Source organism: Doryrhamphus excisus, linkage group LG5, assembly GCF_037039965.1.
Source record: "Doryrhamphus excisus strain RoL-2023G ecotype Guam linkage group LG5, RoL_Dexc_Guam_v1.1, whole genome shotgun sequence".
In the NCBI taxonomy this organism is placed as follows: domain Eukaryota; kingdom Metazoa; phylum Chordata; class Actinopteri; order Syngnathiformes; family Syngnathidae; genus Doryrhamphus; species Doryrhamphus excisus.
Genome location: NC_136361.1, coordinates 21,178,944 through 21,191,610, shown reverse-complemented (window position 1 = coordinate 21,191,610; position 12,667 = coordinate 21,178,944). Strand labels below are relative to the sequence as shown.

At 38.2% G+C, this 12,667-nt stretch overlaps 2 protein-coding genes across 2 annotated transcripts; both read left to right on the top strand.

The window, feature by feature from the left end:
• The first annotated feature begins 559 nt into the window (after positions 1 to 559).
• On the top strand, positions 560 to 3,596 carry LOC131105293 (uncharacterized). Its single transcript, XM_058053275.2, has 6 exons — positions 560 to 696; positions 770 to 847; positions 922 to 1,037; positions 3,078 to 3,213; positions 3,293 to 3,364; positions 3,440 to 3,596. The coding sequence occupies exons 1-6, from the start codon at positions 604 to 606 to the stop codon at positions 3,542 to 3,544; spliced, it is 600 nt and encodes a 199-aa protein (XP_057909258.2). The 5' UTR covers positions 560 to 603; the 3' UTR covers positions 3,545 to 3,596.
• A 1,176-nt stretch (positions 3,597 to 4,772) lies between these two features.
• On the top strand, positions 4,773 to 9,289 carry LOC144898489 (uncharacterized). Its single transcript, XM_078790519.1, has 8 exons — positions 4,773 to 4,881; positions 4,953 to 5,024; positions 5,105 to 5,211; positions 5,943 to 5,963; positions 8,589 to 8,649; positions 8,759 to 8,845; positions 8,928 to 9,005; positions 9,111 to 9,289. The coding sequence occupies exons 1-8, from the start codon at positions 4,798 to 4,800 to the stop codon at positions 9,204 to 9,206; spliced, it is 606 nt and encodes a 201-aa protein (XP_078646645.1). The 5' UTR covers positions 4,773 to 4,797; the 3' UTR covers positions 9,207 to 9,289.
• The last annotated feature ends 3,378 nt before the right edge of the window (positions 9,290 to 12,667 follow it).

Below are 12,667 nucleotides of genomic sequence, written 5' to 3'. Positions count from 1 at the left end.
TCCCAAATCACTGTTGATTGATTGTCAGGAATCGTCTTGGTCTCTTGATGACAAAATATGAACGGCAAAATGAAGATGACTGTTTAAATGAACCAGGGAGTCTATTCTTGGAACACACACCTTGCTGAATGTTGCTTGTTAAAGAACAGCAAGTTTTGCAAAAAGTACAAATACACTGAATAGTTTGACATGTGCATTAGCAAGTATTTCATCTACTTGCAACTGTGACATCATTGTTGCAATATTTCCCAAAATATTTGTGCAGATCCATGCACGGAGCACCACACCCACATTTAAGATCAACCTTTTGCCAGCAGATTGAATAGGCTCCAGCTCACCTGTGACCTTATAATATCGCAAATGGCAGAAATTTATGTTTGCAAGGATTTCTTGCAAGAGTTTGTATACAACACATTCACAACTGGAAAAATCCCCTCGCCCGTTCCAAATATCAGTTGAGGAGATACTGAAAGTCCATTTTCAAGGCAGGTAAAAGCTGCCAGTCATGATGCAAGAGTATTCATGGTAACGACTATATATACCAGCCTTGGCTGGGTTCACATTCAACAGGATCGGTGGAGCTGAGCACACTCAAGGACTAAGATGAAGACATTCAACTTTGCGGTAGCTGTGATCATTATGCTCGTCTTGATCATGCTTCGGGATGGTTCTACCTTCTCATTTAATGATAACCAGGTAAGAACAAGACATTATTCAATGTTTTGCTAGAGCTGACTCTATTTTAAAGGCATGCATATTTGATTCACAGGATCATGACCAGGATTGGATGGATGCAAGAGATGATGCGGTTGCTGAATTTCATGCGATGCCTGCAGACCAAGTGGAGGTACGTCAAGTAATAAGTCAAGCAGGATAAGTGACGGTGCACGGCATTGATCATGGCTTTCATTGTTCACACAGATGGCTGATAACAACAACAACAGACAGAAACGCCACAGCGACCCTCGTGAATGTCGCTTTTGCTGTAACTGCTGTGGAAATATGGGATTCTGTGGTCTCTGCTGTGAATGGAGATTCTAGGAATTGTCTGGAATTCTCAAAGCAATTAGTAGCCTAAATATTAATCTGTTGATTCTTGTTGTGGCTGGAAACCGCTGCATTCAGTAGTTTTGGTCACACTGACATGCCACTATATGGCCAAAGTCACAAATGTAATAATGTAACTAATAACTATGTCTTGGTTTTCAATAGATTCTAGAATAAAGAATAATAATAAAGCAGTGTGTTGTTGAATGACTTATGAAAATGCACACAAGATGCATTCATTCATTATCGTCTTGATCTGGCTACAAGAAAAAAAGTCATGTTTTACTCAAATGGCAGAGTAGACGTTGGTTAGACACAGTTCATTGGATCAAGTTTTCCCAAATCAAGGTGATCAAGAAACATAATACAACACAATAAAATACAGACAGACAAGTTAAAGAATCAAAATGCAAGACTGTTGGGAGTGACATAAGTGTAAAAATCAGATATAATGAATGCAGCAGATGAAAATAACGCTTTTAAAACGCTTTGTTTATCTGCATTCTTAGACCACATCTTTTTGCATGAACACATTCATATGAACATTAATTTGTTGAAACAATACAATCACAACACTGTAGACTGGGAATTGACTTTAATACTTTATTTGCTTCATTACTTTGCGTTATATTAACTTTTGTTTAGCAGGTTATTGTGTGTAGCTGCTCGATAGGAGTCCATCACTACAGTGTACAAAGGGTTGAAAAATGAGCATTCTAGGTCATAATATATAATAGAATATAATTCATAGTCATTTTCAATCATTTCAATAATCTAATTAAAACTACTTCACCCTCCAAAGGCCAAAGCCCTGGAGCCCATAACATTTGTTTTATTATACAACTCCTGCCAGAAATGACAGAATCACCAGTCTCGGATGATGTTCATTCACTTGTTTTAATTTTGTTAAAAAAGCAGATTACAGACATGAAACAAAACTGAAGTCATTTCAAATCGCAACTTTCTGGCTCTAAAGAGGACCTATAAAGCTTTTTCCATTTTTCTGTGTAGTAAGTAATGGAACAAAAGCCATTGTCTGTGTAGCATTATAGAGTGTGCATACAGGGAGCGCTGAATGCTTAAACTACTCACCATTCAGTGACATCTTGAAAAGACGACCTCTTTTCTTGAGAAACTTCGAACCGTCCAATCTCTACTTCCGGATCGGATTTGGGAGGCGGGCTGAAGGTGAAATAAATTCTAAAGTCTGGTAAAGTCTATTAAGTCTATTATTTAAGTCTATTATTTAAGTCTATTATTTAAGTCTATTTTTGCTAGGTTTACAAATTAAATTCAGTAGCACACTAGTAGGAGAAGTACCAAAAAAGCTTCCGGTGTCAAAATAAACTTCCACTTCTTAACAAAATAAAGGCCTGAAAGACCCTGTGTTAAAACACCAGTTTTCCAAGGACAACATCAGAAAAGAAAAGGCATGGCGCTCAGTATCAACAACTTTAGATACTGACGGTAAGTTAATTACACATAATCATGTGTTCTTTTGTTTCGCTAGCACAATTACCCAAAACAAATGGAAGGAAACTGGACTCAACCCAACTGTAAAAAAAGCACATAAAGGAAAATCGTTGTAGACTAGTATCCTTTACGGACAATGGATTATTGTTGAACACGAGCCTAAAATGAGTAATCGGGTTTATCTTGACATTTCAGACATTTTTTCTTATTCCATCAATTGAAATGATGTTTGGGCATGATGAAATCATTTTTGATAATGCTAAGATTTCATATTGATAGTATCTTGGTCTGCAAATAGTCCAGATTTCAATGTCGGAGACATAACATTATATACCCATAACAAAAACAGTATTGATGTCAACTGTGTGACATAGCCAAAGTGGCCTAAGTCAACACCAGAGAAATCCCCCAGTCAGTTCCAAAAAAGGACGAAGGCAAAGTCCATTGCTGAACCAGTAAATGATGCCAGTGATGGAGACATAGACAACTATAAATGCCAATATTGGTTGCAAACATTGTACTGGCTAAACACACCAGAGTTGAGGGAAGAACTGAAGAAACTCCAAGTTGCTGTGTGCTCAACTGTTAAAGACAACTGCAATCTCCAAGATGAAGACCTTCAGCTTTGCTATCGCAGTCGTCATTGCTCTTGCCTTCATTTTAATACAGGAGAGCAATGCTGAGCTTAATGAAGTAAGATGGCTTTCACGATCTTGACAATGCTTTGTAGAGTTCTGAGGATTTTTTCACAAACTGCATATTTCATAAATAGCAGGACGATATGAGTCAAGCAAAAAGCGAAGCTGATTTCGAACATTTTGACATGCCAGCAGACAACTCGAAGGTAGGCTAAAGTCATTAAACAAATGCAGAATATAATGAGTAATATTTTTAATAATTTCACTTATTTTGTCCACAGGTAGCCCCTAACCTCAAACAGAAACGTGATGCTAGAGCATGCCGCTATTGCTGTCACTGCTGTTCTCGCGGGCCAGAGTGGTGTGGGCTCTGCTGCGACTGGTGATTCCTGGAATCATAAATCTGTACAACCCCAATAAACATGGACATACAAAGCATTGTTTGAAAATGATTTTCACTTATTATTTAGGTAATAGTTAATTAATTATTAATCATAGTATTTAATCATTGTTGTATGTTAAATAAAAATGTAAACTGATGTGTTCAATCCATCTATCTCACATCTCTACATTTATTTTTGAAATGTCAGCAATACATTGTCAAACAGGAAATCAATCTGCCCCAGCAGCACCAAGCTGTTGGCCACCATGGCTATTTTCAACAATAATGAACAGCAAATTTTCCAATATCATATGTTACAGCAGTTCATATTATTGTTATAACATGGCATACCACCCAGGACTTCAGATTCTTCCATAAAACACTGTTGTCACTTTGCCGTGAAGGTATAACACATTATGAATAATGAACTTACAACACATTATATCCACCACTTATAATCATTTATAAACCTTGTTATACGTTGTCATACAACATTATGAACTTTTTTAACATGCTTAAAACACACTATAAATGCATTATAATGCCTTATGGATGTGCTCATAATGTATTATACAATTGACCTTCATAGGAAGTGTTACCAAAAGATGAAATATAAAGCGGCACTTTGACACACACTAAGCTCCATCTCAATGGCTGACTAGTGGGGGCTTGTTAGAAGAAGGTATGCCAAAATCTACTGTACAGTTGCCAAAACATTCATGCTTGATGTTGCAAATGAACTTATCATATCTAATTTTAACGTATCCATGTAAACGTATGCATGTGAGCAGTCCTAAAAAACATCAAGGCCAACCTCATCATGTGTTAACCGGACCACCAAGTCATCAGCAAAACCAAGCAGTACCAGAAGTCACGTGAATGGTAAGAGACATTCTATTTATTGATTAACAACTAAAAAGACTACTAAAAAATATAAATGCAGACACTTATATATTATATTTTAAATTATTTGTCCTGTCTAAAAATGCACTCATTTAGTTGTATTCAGTGTTCAGTGCTCTCACGGTTCTCAAGGTCCCTGACCCCTGGCCTAAGTCAACACCAGAGAAATCCTCCAGTCGGTTCCAAAAAAGGATGAAGGCAAAGTCCATTGCTGAAGTGAATGCTGCCAGTGATGGAGACATAGACAACTATAAATGCCAATATTGGTTGCAAACATTGTACTGGCTAAACACACCAGAGTTGAGAGAAGAACTGAAGAAACTACAACTGTTAAAACCAACTGCAATCTCCAAGATGAAGACTTTCAGCTTTGCTATCGCAGTCGTCATTGCTCTTGCCTTCATTTTAATACAGGAGAGCAAAGCTGAGCTGACTGAAGTAAGATGGTTTTCATGATCTTGACGTTTAGTCAAAATGCTGAAATATTAAAATGCACAATTCATAAATAGCAGCAGATTATGACTCAAGGAAGAAGCGAAGCTGATTTTGAACCTCTTGAGATGCCAACAGATGAAGTGAAGGTAGGCTAAGATCATTAAACAAATAAAATAGAACAAGCAATATTGAATAACCTTGCTGATTTTATTGATTTTGTCGACAGGTAGCCCCTAACACCGAAAAGAAACACGGGAGCGATGCTAAAGAGTGCCGGTTTTGCTGTAACTGCTGTTCTCAGGGGCCACAGTGGTGTGGGCTCTGCTGCGAATGGTGATTCCTGGAATCATAAATCCCAAGAAACATGGATATTCAGAGCTTTGCTTGTCAAGGATTTTTCACTTATTATTAGTGAAATGATTTAGTTAATAGTTTATTCATTGTTAGTTATGAAAGCATTGTTGTATGGTAAATTAAATATATATAAATTCTTGCATCCAGTCAATCTATCTGTCATTGCTACATTGATTTTCAAATGTCTGCAGTACATTGTCAAACATGAAATCAAATCTGAATGATATTATAGTAGGTTGCACTTCCAAATGTGACTGAAATGGGACTGTGCAGAATACATCCACCTAAATAATGCCTTGCAATGCAGTCTGTACTGTAAGTGCTATAAATAGCCAATGCTTTGTTTGCAATATTACCAAGTGAAAACATTTGTTGATGTAATTATAATGGTCTCCCAGTGGATGCTAGTTCTGTGTTAAACATGTTTTAGCAAAGTTCCCGGTGTTATGTCTTAATGCTTTAGCGCCAATGAACAGGGTTAGCTGCAGAAAATATGAACTACACATACAGTATATACAACATTTACTGGCACAAAGGAACAATATCATAGGGTTTGGATAATTTGGCGATAATCAAAACATGAGGCTACATGTGGGACTGGATGTTGTTTCTGAGAGGCCAAATTACTGGATAATCACTAGGAATATTTCATATGGTGGATTCCGTAGCAATTAGGCTGTCATACATGTGGTCATTTGTTAAAATTAAAGTTGGTTAGGACCCAAAATGAGGTAGGAAAGAGAGGACAGACACATAAATTGAAGCGCAAACAGGGACAGACGGAATCAGTGACCAAGACCAGGCAAAACTGGTTGATGAGTATGAGCCTCTGGACTTGTTTGGGGAGCATATTGATTGAAGTGAATGACACGTGCCCGTGGAAACACAGGCTAAAAGAAATAGGGAGAAATCGAGAGGTCAGGACTTGGGAGCTAATAAGATTAGTCCCTTGAAGATCTTATGGTGCTGCCATGTTCAGTCACATTTAAATGTCATGGAGGTTTGGGTACAGTCGGAAATCAGAAAGCTACAGCTGTTCATCCTAGCTTACACCATATGGCCAGGATACTATGGACCAGGGGTGGGCAAACTACGACCCGTGGGCCACATCCGGCACGCCAAGTGTTTGAATATGGTCTGCCCGTTCTTGAAAGTATTTCATTTAAACTCAACATACAACCTAGGATCATGGCTTGAGCCAACCTTTTGATGGTTGAAGTAGCTGTTTTATCAATTTGGTTATTTGATGTGGTCTGCTGTTTACAAAGTGCTCCTGAAAAAAGGGATACAAGCACATAATAATAATAATAATGATAATAATAATGATAATAATAATGATAATAATAATGATAATAATAATAATATATTTAATTTATAACGCACTTTACATCAAATAAATGATCTCAAAATGCACATGTAACAGATTGCATGACACTTTTACAGATACAATAATTCCAGGTGGACTGTTACGTGTAAAATATATTTTCTGCCCCCCCGTCAATTTTGCATCCAACCAACTTAGCATGCATGCTTTGGGGAAGTGGAAGAATGCCAAAGTATCCATAGAAGGCCCATGCATGCACCCGGGAGCATGCAAACGGACCTCAGTGAGGCTTCAAAAACAGTGAGAATCCAGCGATGGCAAACGGGAAAAATATGACGATAACAAGAGAAGCCAAAATGCAAATTATTCTAACATAGAAGAAGCGTACATGTTTGCGTCCTGGTTGCTCGACACAACTGACTAAGTTGACAATTGATCAACAACAAAAACAGAAAAACAATGTTGTCAAGCTTTTATGTTGCTTTGTTAACAATATCGTTATTATGATCACTTGCTGGGGTAAAGAGAAGCTTTGTCTCACCGATAGAGAATGTGTTCTTCATTCCATTGTCATACAAAATGAATGTGTGCACCCCCAAATGTACAAACATGGGCTGGTACGCAAAGTGTATGCACAAATAGAGTCAGTGTTGAGATGACATTTACTGTGTTTGTGCTTTTGTGTGAATAATAACATTATCTGCCATGAAAAAGACCTCCTTCACGTTCATTTAGTTATTGTGATTATTATTAATTTTGCTGTTAATCTTAATTCCAGATTGTGTCAAGTGTCATCTTGCTTTTGAGAAAATTAGATTCCCTTTTTCAGGATGGTTTCAATAATGATTGATTGTATAATCTAATTATACCGTAATTCACTCTCCAAAGGCCAATGGTTGGCACGCCCTGTTAATACAATTTTTGTGATACATAGTTTGTTCCTGGTCTGGAATTATATATTTAGCATTATTTTCTTTGGCAAAACAAGTTTCAATGTTTTATTATATATTTTATTATACATCCAATATTCTGGATGTGCACAAGACTGAGACTAAGCAAAGAAATTCTGTCAACATTTTGGAGGATTTGTAATTTATTTCCAAAATGTAACAACCACTGAACACGTGCATCCACCCTCGCTAAGTTCTTGCTTGTTCTCAGAAGCAACGCTGTGCGTCATGCATGTAATAAAATAGGATTTAATGTTCATGGTTGCTTTTGTGCCACAACGAACATTGCCCAGAGTTAAAACCAGAGAAATCCCCAAGGCACTTCCAAACATCAGCCAAGGAAGGATGCTAAACCTATTAAAGAATAAGGTAAACGGCTCTAAGGGAAGAGTTGCCTTGATGTCAGCGTTTGATTTCAACATTACATCGTCACCTGAACAGGAACAGCTGAGAACTGCCAAAACTAGAGGGTTCTTTCTCAGTACACAGTATATACTGTACAGTAAATATTCATTGTGTATCTGTTTGTAGTCTATATTTTATAATAAAAAAGCAATGTGAAACACACTATAAACCCTTTTCTTTTGACATAAAATGACTTTATTTGAAGGCTCTTGTCAGCATACACCGGGTTATATAATGCTGTTCCACAGTGGTGTATAAACATGATGCTACAACATTAGTTGCATACATATTCATCGCTGCCACTGCTTCTATACACAAATCACCATAAAGTCTGTGGAGGTGTTCAGGAAAGTTGACAAAGTGAAGAATAGCGGTTTCTCATATTGCATAACATGATGGAGTTTTTCACAGATGATTAGGACAGCTCACATGGCCCTTGTTCCTGTTGCTTCATCTAATGTATCTAATTGTGGTAATCATTTTAAATTAAAAAGTATTCAATCTTTGAAGTTTCTCTTTTAATGTGCATATTTGAAACACTGCATACTGCATATAATATATATATTACACATTATAATCATTTGATTGCCCTGATATAAACAAAAAGAAGGCAGAAATGAATGTTCCTGTATGTTTCTGAGGTGAACAAGAAATTCTTCGTGTACTTCCCATCACAGACACAAATGCAATCTCTTACTGGATGCAGGGTCAGCCCGTGATGAAGCAACAGGCACCAGAGTGAGTATAAATGGGAGTACGTTTAGCACAGTCCTCCATCAGACAGAATCAACACCATCAGGAGAAATACGCTTGCTGTACTGCGAGAGTAGACCTTTAACAATCCAAGATGAGGACTCTCGGTGTTGTTCTTGCGGTGGCCATCATGCTGGCCTGTATTCATCTTCAGGAGAGCTCAGCAACTGCAGTCAGTGGAGTGAGTATCAATGTGAATGACTTATTGAACACACGTTAACATTTATGGGTTCTTACTGTGAAAATGCTCAATTCACGAACAGACAGAAGTGTTGGATGAAGTGATGGACAATGATGGTCCAGTTGATGCATACGATGAGGCCTTGGAGGAATCCTGGAAGGTCTGTTGACTAACTTGGATGGATTAATCTTCAGCATGTTAGGACAGTATTTGGTGATGCTGGATGGGAACACCTTGATCATGTTTGCTATATTCTGGCCCACAGATGCCGTATACCAACAGACACATGCGTCGCTTCAAGTGTCGCTTCTGCTGTGGCTGCTGCAAACGTGGTGTCTGTGGACTGTGCTGCAGGTTCTGAGCAGTCCATCATTGACATCTATGTTGTTCATATTTTTTTGCGGCTTTGGAGTATTTTAACAGCTCATCACATATAAAAGCATCATTATGGTCCCATTATATTGATCTATTTGTCATCTCGTTTACTGATGCGGTGTTTATACCTAAGTCAAGTTGGCAATAAAATTAATTAATAACCTCAAGTCATTTTTTTTAATCCACATGTCGAAGTTGAATGTATGAAAATAATTTTTACCTCATGAAAAAAATACGAGTAACGAACTTAACTTTTATTAATAGAAAAATCAAAAACATTCTGTTCCATTCATTCATTCATTCATGTTCTACCGCTTATCTTCACGAGGGTCGCGGGGGTGCTGGAGCCTATCCCAGCTGTCTTCGGGCGAGAGGCGGGGTACACCCTGGACTGGTAGCCAGCCAATCACAGGGCACATATAGACAAACAACCATTCACACTCACATTCATACCTATGGACAATTAACCCAGCATGTTTTTGGAATGTGAGAGAAAACCCACGCATGCACAGGGAGGACATGCAAACTCCACACAGAGATGGCCGAGGGTGGAATTGAACCCGGCTCTCTAAGCTGTGAGGTCTGCGTGCTAACCACCTGACCGCCGTGCAGCCCTGTATTTTATCCTTTTTTATTCATTGCCCTAGTTTCCTGTAAATTTCGTACGTACGTACACACTCAACAAAATTATAAATAAATCTAAAAAATAAAACACTTCTTTATGCTCCTGTAGTTCATGTCATGAACCAAAAGATCTGAAACGTCAAAGAAAAGAATAATAAAATAATAAAATGAAGAATATCACCAACATTAAGTCAGATGTGCACATTCAGCGTATGCACATGATGTCAATTCTAATGATTGCTCAAGTCATTCCATAAAAACCTGACCTTTGACTTTCAGTGCACACAGTGTGTGAACAGGATCAATGACAACGGAATGCTCAGAACCAGCCAAGAAATTCCAAAATGTTATTTACTGCGATTGCGACTGCAAGAAACTTTTTATTCTTTTTACTTTTCCACAGAATTCAAAATAAATACTGCAGAACAAAGGCCAACAGAGTGGACATGTGTCTTTCATAAATCAAGATAATCAGCTCATAAAACAGGTTTCAATGTTAAACAAACGCTGCAACATCTGTGGGTTTTTTGCAGTCACGCAATAATCTACTCTTCTTTCTTTCTTTTTTTTTAAATTGAAATGATAAAACAGCATTGTTGTTGCTTGAAAAAAAAATCCCTAAGCACATTCCAAGCATCCGGAATGAATATAAATACCAGCTGATTTGTCACACTAAAACGTCACTAAGCAGTGGAAAAAGCATCAAATAACAGCAAAGCGTGATCCGACCTCGCTGCATGGGTGACATTTAGCACGATATTGAGCATAAAGTTCATTTGTAAGGTTTATAAAGGTTCTATGTGTAAAAACTATGACTAGGGAAAACAGACTTGCGTATTGACAGGTGAACTTGTGGAAGCCATTGCAGCAGCAGGATGGCTCTCATGGCTTCTAAACCATATGTGTTCTTTCATGCTGTGTTCAGTATGACTGGGTTATTTGTCATAGCTGTGGTGACCGCAAAGGTCAAATACATGGTCTGGTGTTAACTAAATGCCAAAATGGTTAGGGAACACAGACACAGATGGACTGATGGAGTTATGAATGGTGAGGCAACACAGAGAGGGGTCAACATATTGCAAGTGACAAGCTTAACAACAGGAACACTGTGGTTGCTATTTAAGCTGATATGATTGCAATTTAATTTACTCTCACTCACACACACAGAAGTCCATGCACACGCATGCACATTTGCACAATATCCGCATGCTCTCACTACTAGACCGGAGCCTGGCAGACTCCTGCGTTATGATCCCACTCATGCATCCTTGCAGGGGGCTAAGCAACATGCCAGGCATGACTCGTGCACAGACGGATGCCTGTTATTCCCCCACGTTAGAGCACAACCGCTGCCAAAACACACAAGGAGATACTAAAGGCGAGGAGAAGGTTTAATTCAGCCTCCTCACAACACACACTCACACACACACACTCACACATACTAGACTGACTCATAACCACATGAGCACACACAAAACAGAACACATCCAGGCAGCAATTAGAGGCCTGTTCATTGTTAACTCCGGTATACTTGCACCATAAATTTGAAAGCTGTTATTTCAGAAATAGATAAATAAATAAATAACACAACATTAAGATATAAATTAAAGATGTTCATAAAGCATTCTTACATTCTTATACAGTGGAACCTTGGTTAGCGTCATTCATTTGTTTGAGCTCTAACCCAAAACAAACACTATAACACTACAGCTGCTTGGATACATTTTTCCCATAAGAAATGATATGATTCCAATTCATCCGCTTCAGAAAGCTTACTTAGATTACGTATCCTCACTAGGGTGGCGAGTATGCTGGAGCCTGAGGTTACTGTTACCTTTGTTTTTTTTTTACCATTTTTGATTAGAATAAACCCCAAATGCAGTCAGTGAAAGTTGCAAGTGCCAGCAATTTGATAAGGTGACAAACACTATTGAATTTGATAAATATCTTGGGATCAAACAGGAATGTGGTGTTGAAGCGGAAGGTGTTAATCCCACCGCTACATTTTAGGAACAGTCACATCCTCATTGAGGTAAATGTATCCTTAAATATTCATTCATCAATTTCGTTTCTTGTTTACATCCAAAACTATATATAAAAAAAAAAAAAACATTGTTTTGTTTTAGGCTGCACAGCGGTCGGGTTGTTAGAACGCAAGCCTCACAGCTAGGAGACCCAAGTTCAATCCCACCCTTGGCCATCTCTGTGGGGAGTTTGCATGTTCTCTCCGTGCATGTGTGAGTTTTCTCCGGGTACTCCGGTTTCCTGCAATATTCCAAAAACATGCTAGGTTAATTGGCGACTCCAAATTGTCCATCAGTATGAATGTGAGTGTGAATGGTTGTTTGTCTATATGTGCCCTCTGATTGGCTGGCCACCAGTCCAGGGGTGTACCCTCCGCGACCCTCGTGAGGATAAGCGGTAGAAAATGAATGAATGAATGTTTTGTTTTATGTTAATTTTAGACAGGACACAGTGGCAGGTTCTGTTTGCCAGTTTGTTAGCAAGCAATACATTATGAACACAGTTGGACTCATGCAGAGTATTAATAACACGAGTGACAAGACCAGTGCCATATTGTAGACTAAGCGGAAAATGTATGCACACCTAAGCAAAATTTTTGGGTCAATTTTATCACACGCTAACCAGGGCGGATGTAAAAAATATCTACAAAATATCAAAGACTGATCCAGATAATGGAATAATTCCATATACTATGAGCCAATATAGAAAAAGTCATCATAGGAAGACAAATAAACATGCGACAAGCACCATTATATATAACTAAGACACCATGGAATCCGGAGTGTGCCAGAAAAACCA

Coding starts and splice junctions, on each gene's coding strand:
- LOC144898489 (XM_078790519.1), top strand. CDS start 4,798: ATGAAGACTTTCAGCTTTGCTATCGCAGTCGTCATTGCTCTTGCCTTC. Junction 5,025..5,104: donor TGCCAACAGATGAAGTGAAG/GTAGGCTAAGAT, acceptor TTTTGTCGACAG/GTAGCCCCTAACACCGAAAA. Junction 9,006..9,110: donor CCTTGGAGGAATCCTGGAAG/GTCTGTTGACTA, acceptor TCTGGCCCACAG/ATGCCGTATACCAACAGACA.
- LOC131105293 (XM_058053275.2), top strand. CDS start 604: ATGAAGACATTCAACTTTGCGGTAGCTGTGATCATTATGCTCGTCTTG. Junction 848..921: donor TGCCTGCAGACCAAGTGGAG/GTACGTCAAGTA, acceptor TTGTTCACACAG/ATGGCTGATAACAACAACAA. Junction 1,038..3,077: donor CTCTGCTGTGAATGGAGATT/CTAGGAATTGTC, acceptor GAAGAACTGAAG/AAACTCCAAGTTGCTGTGTG.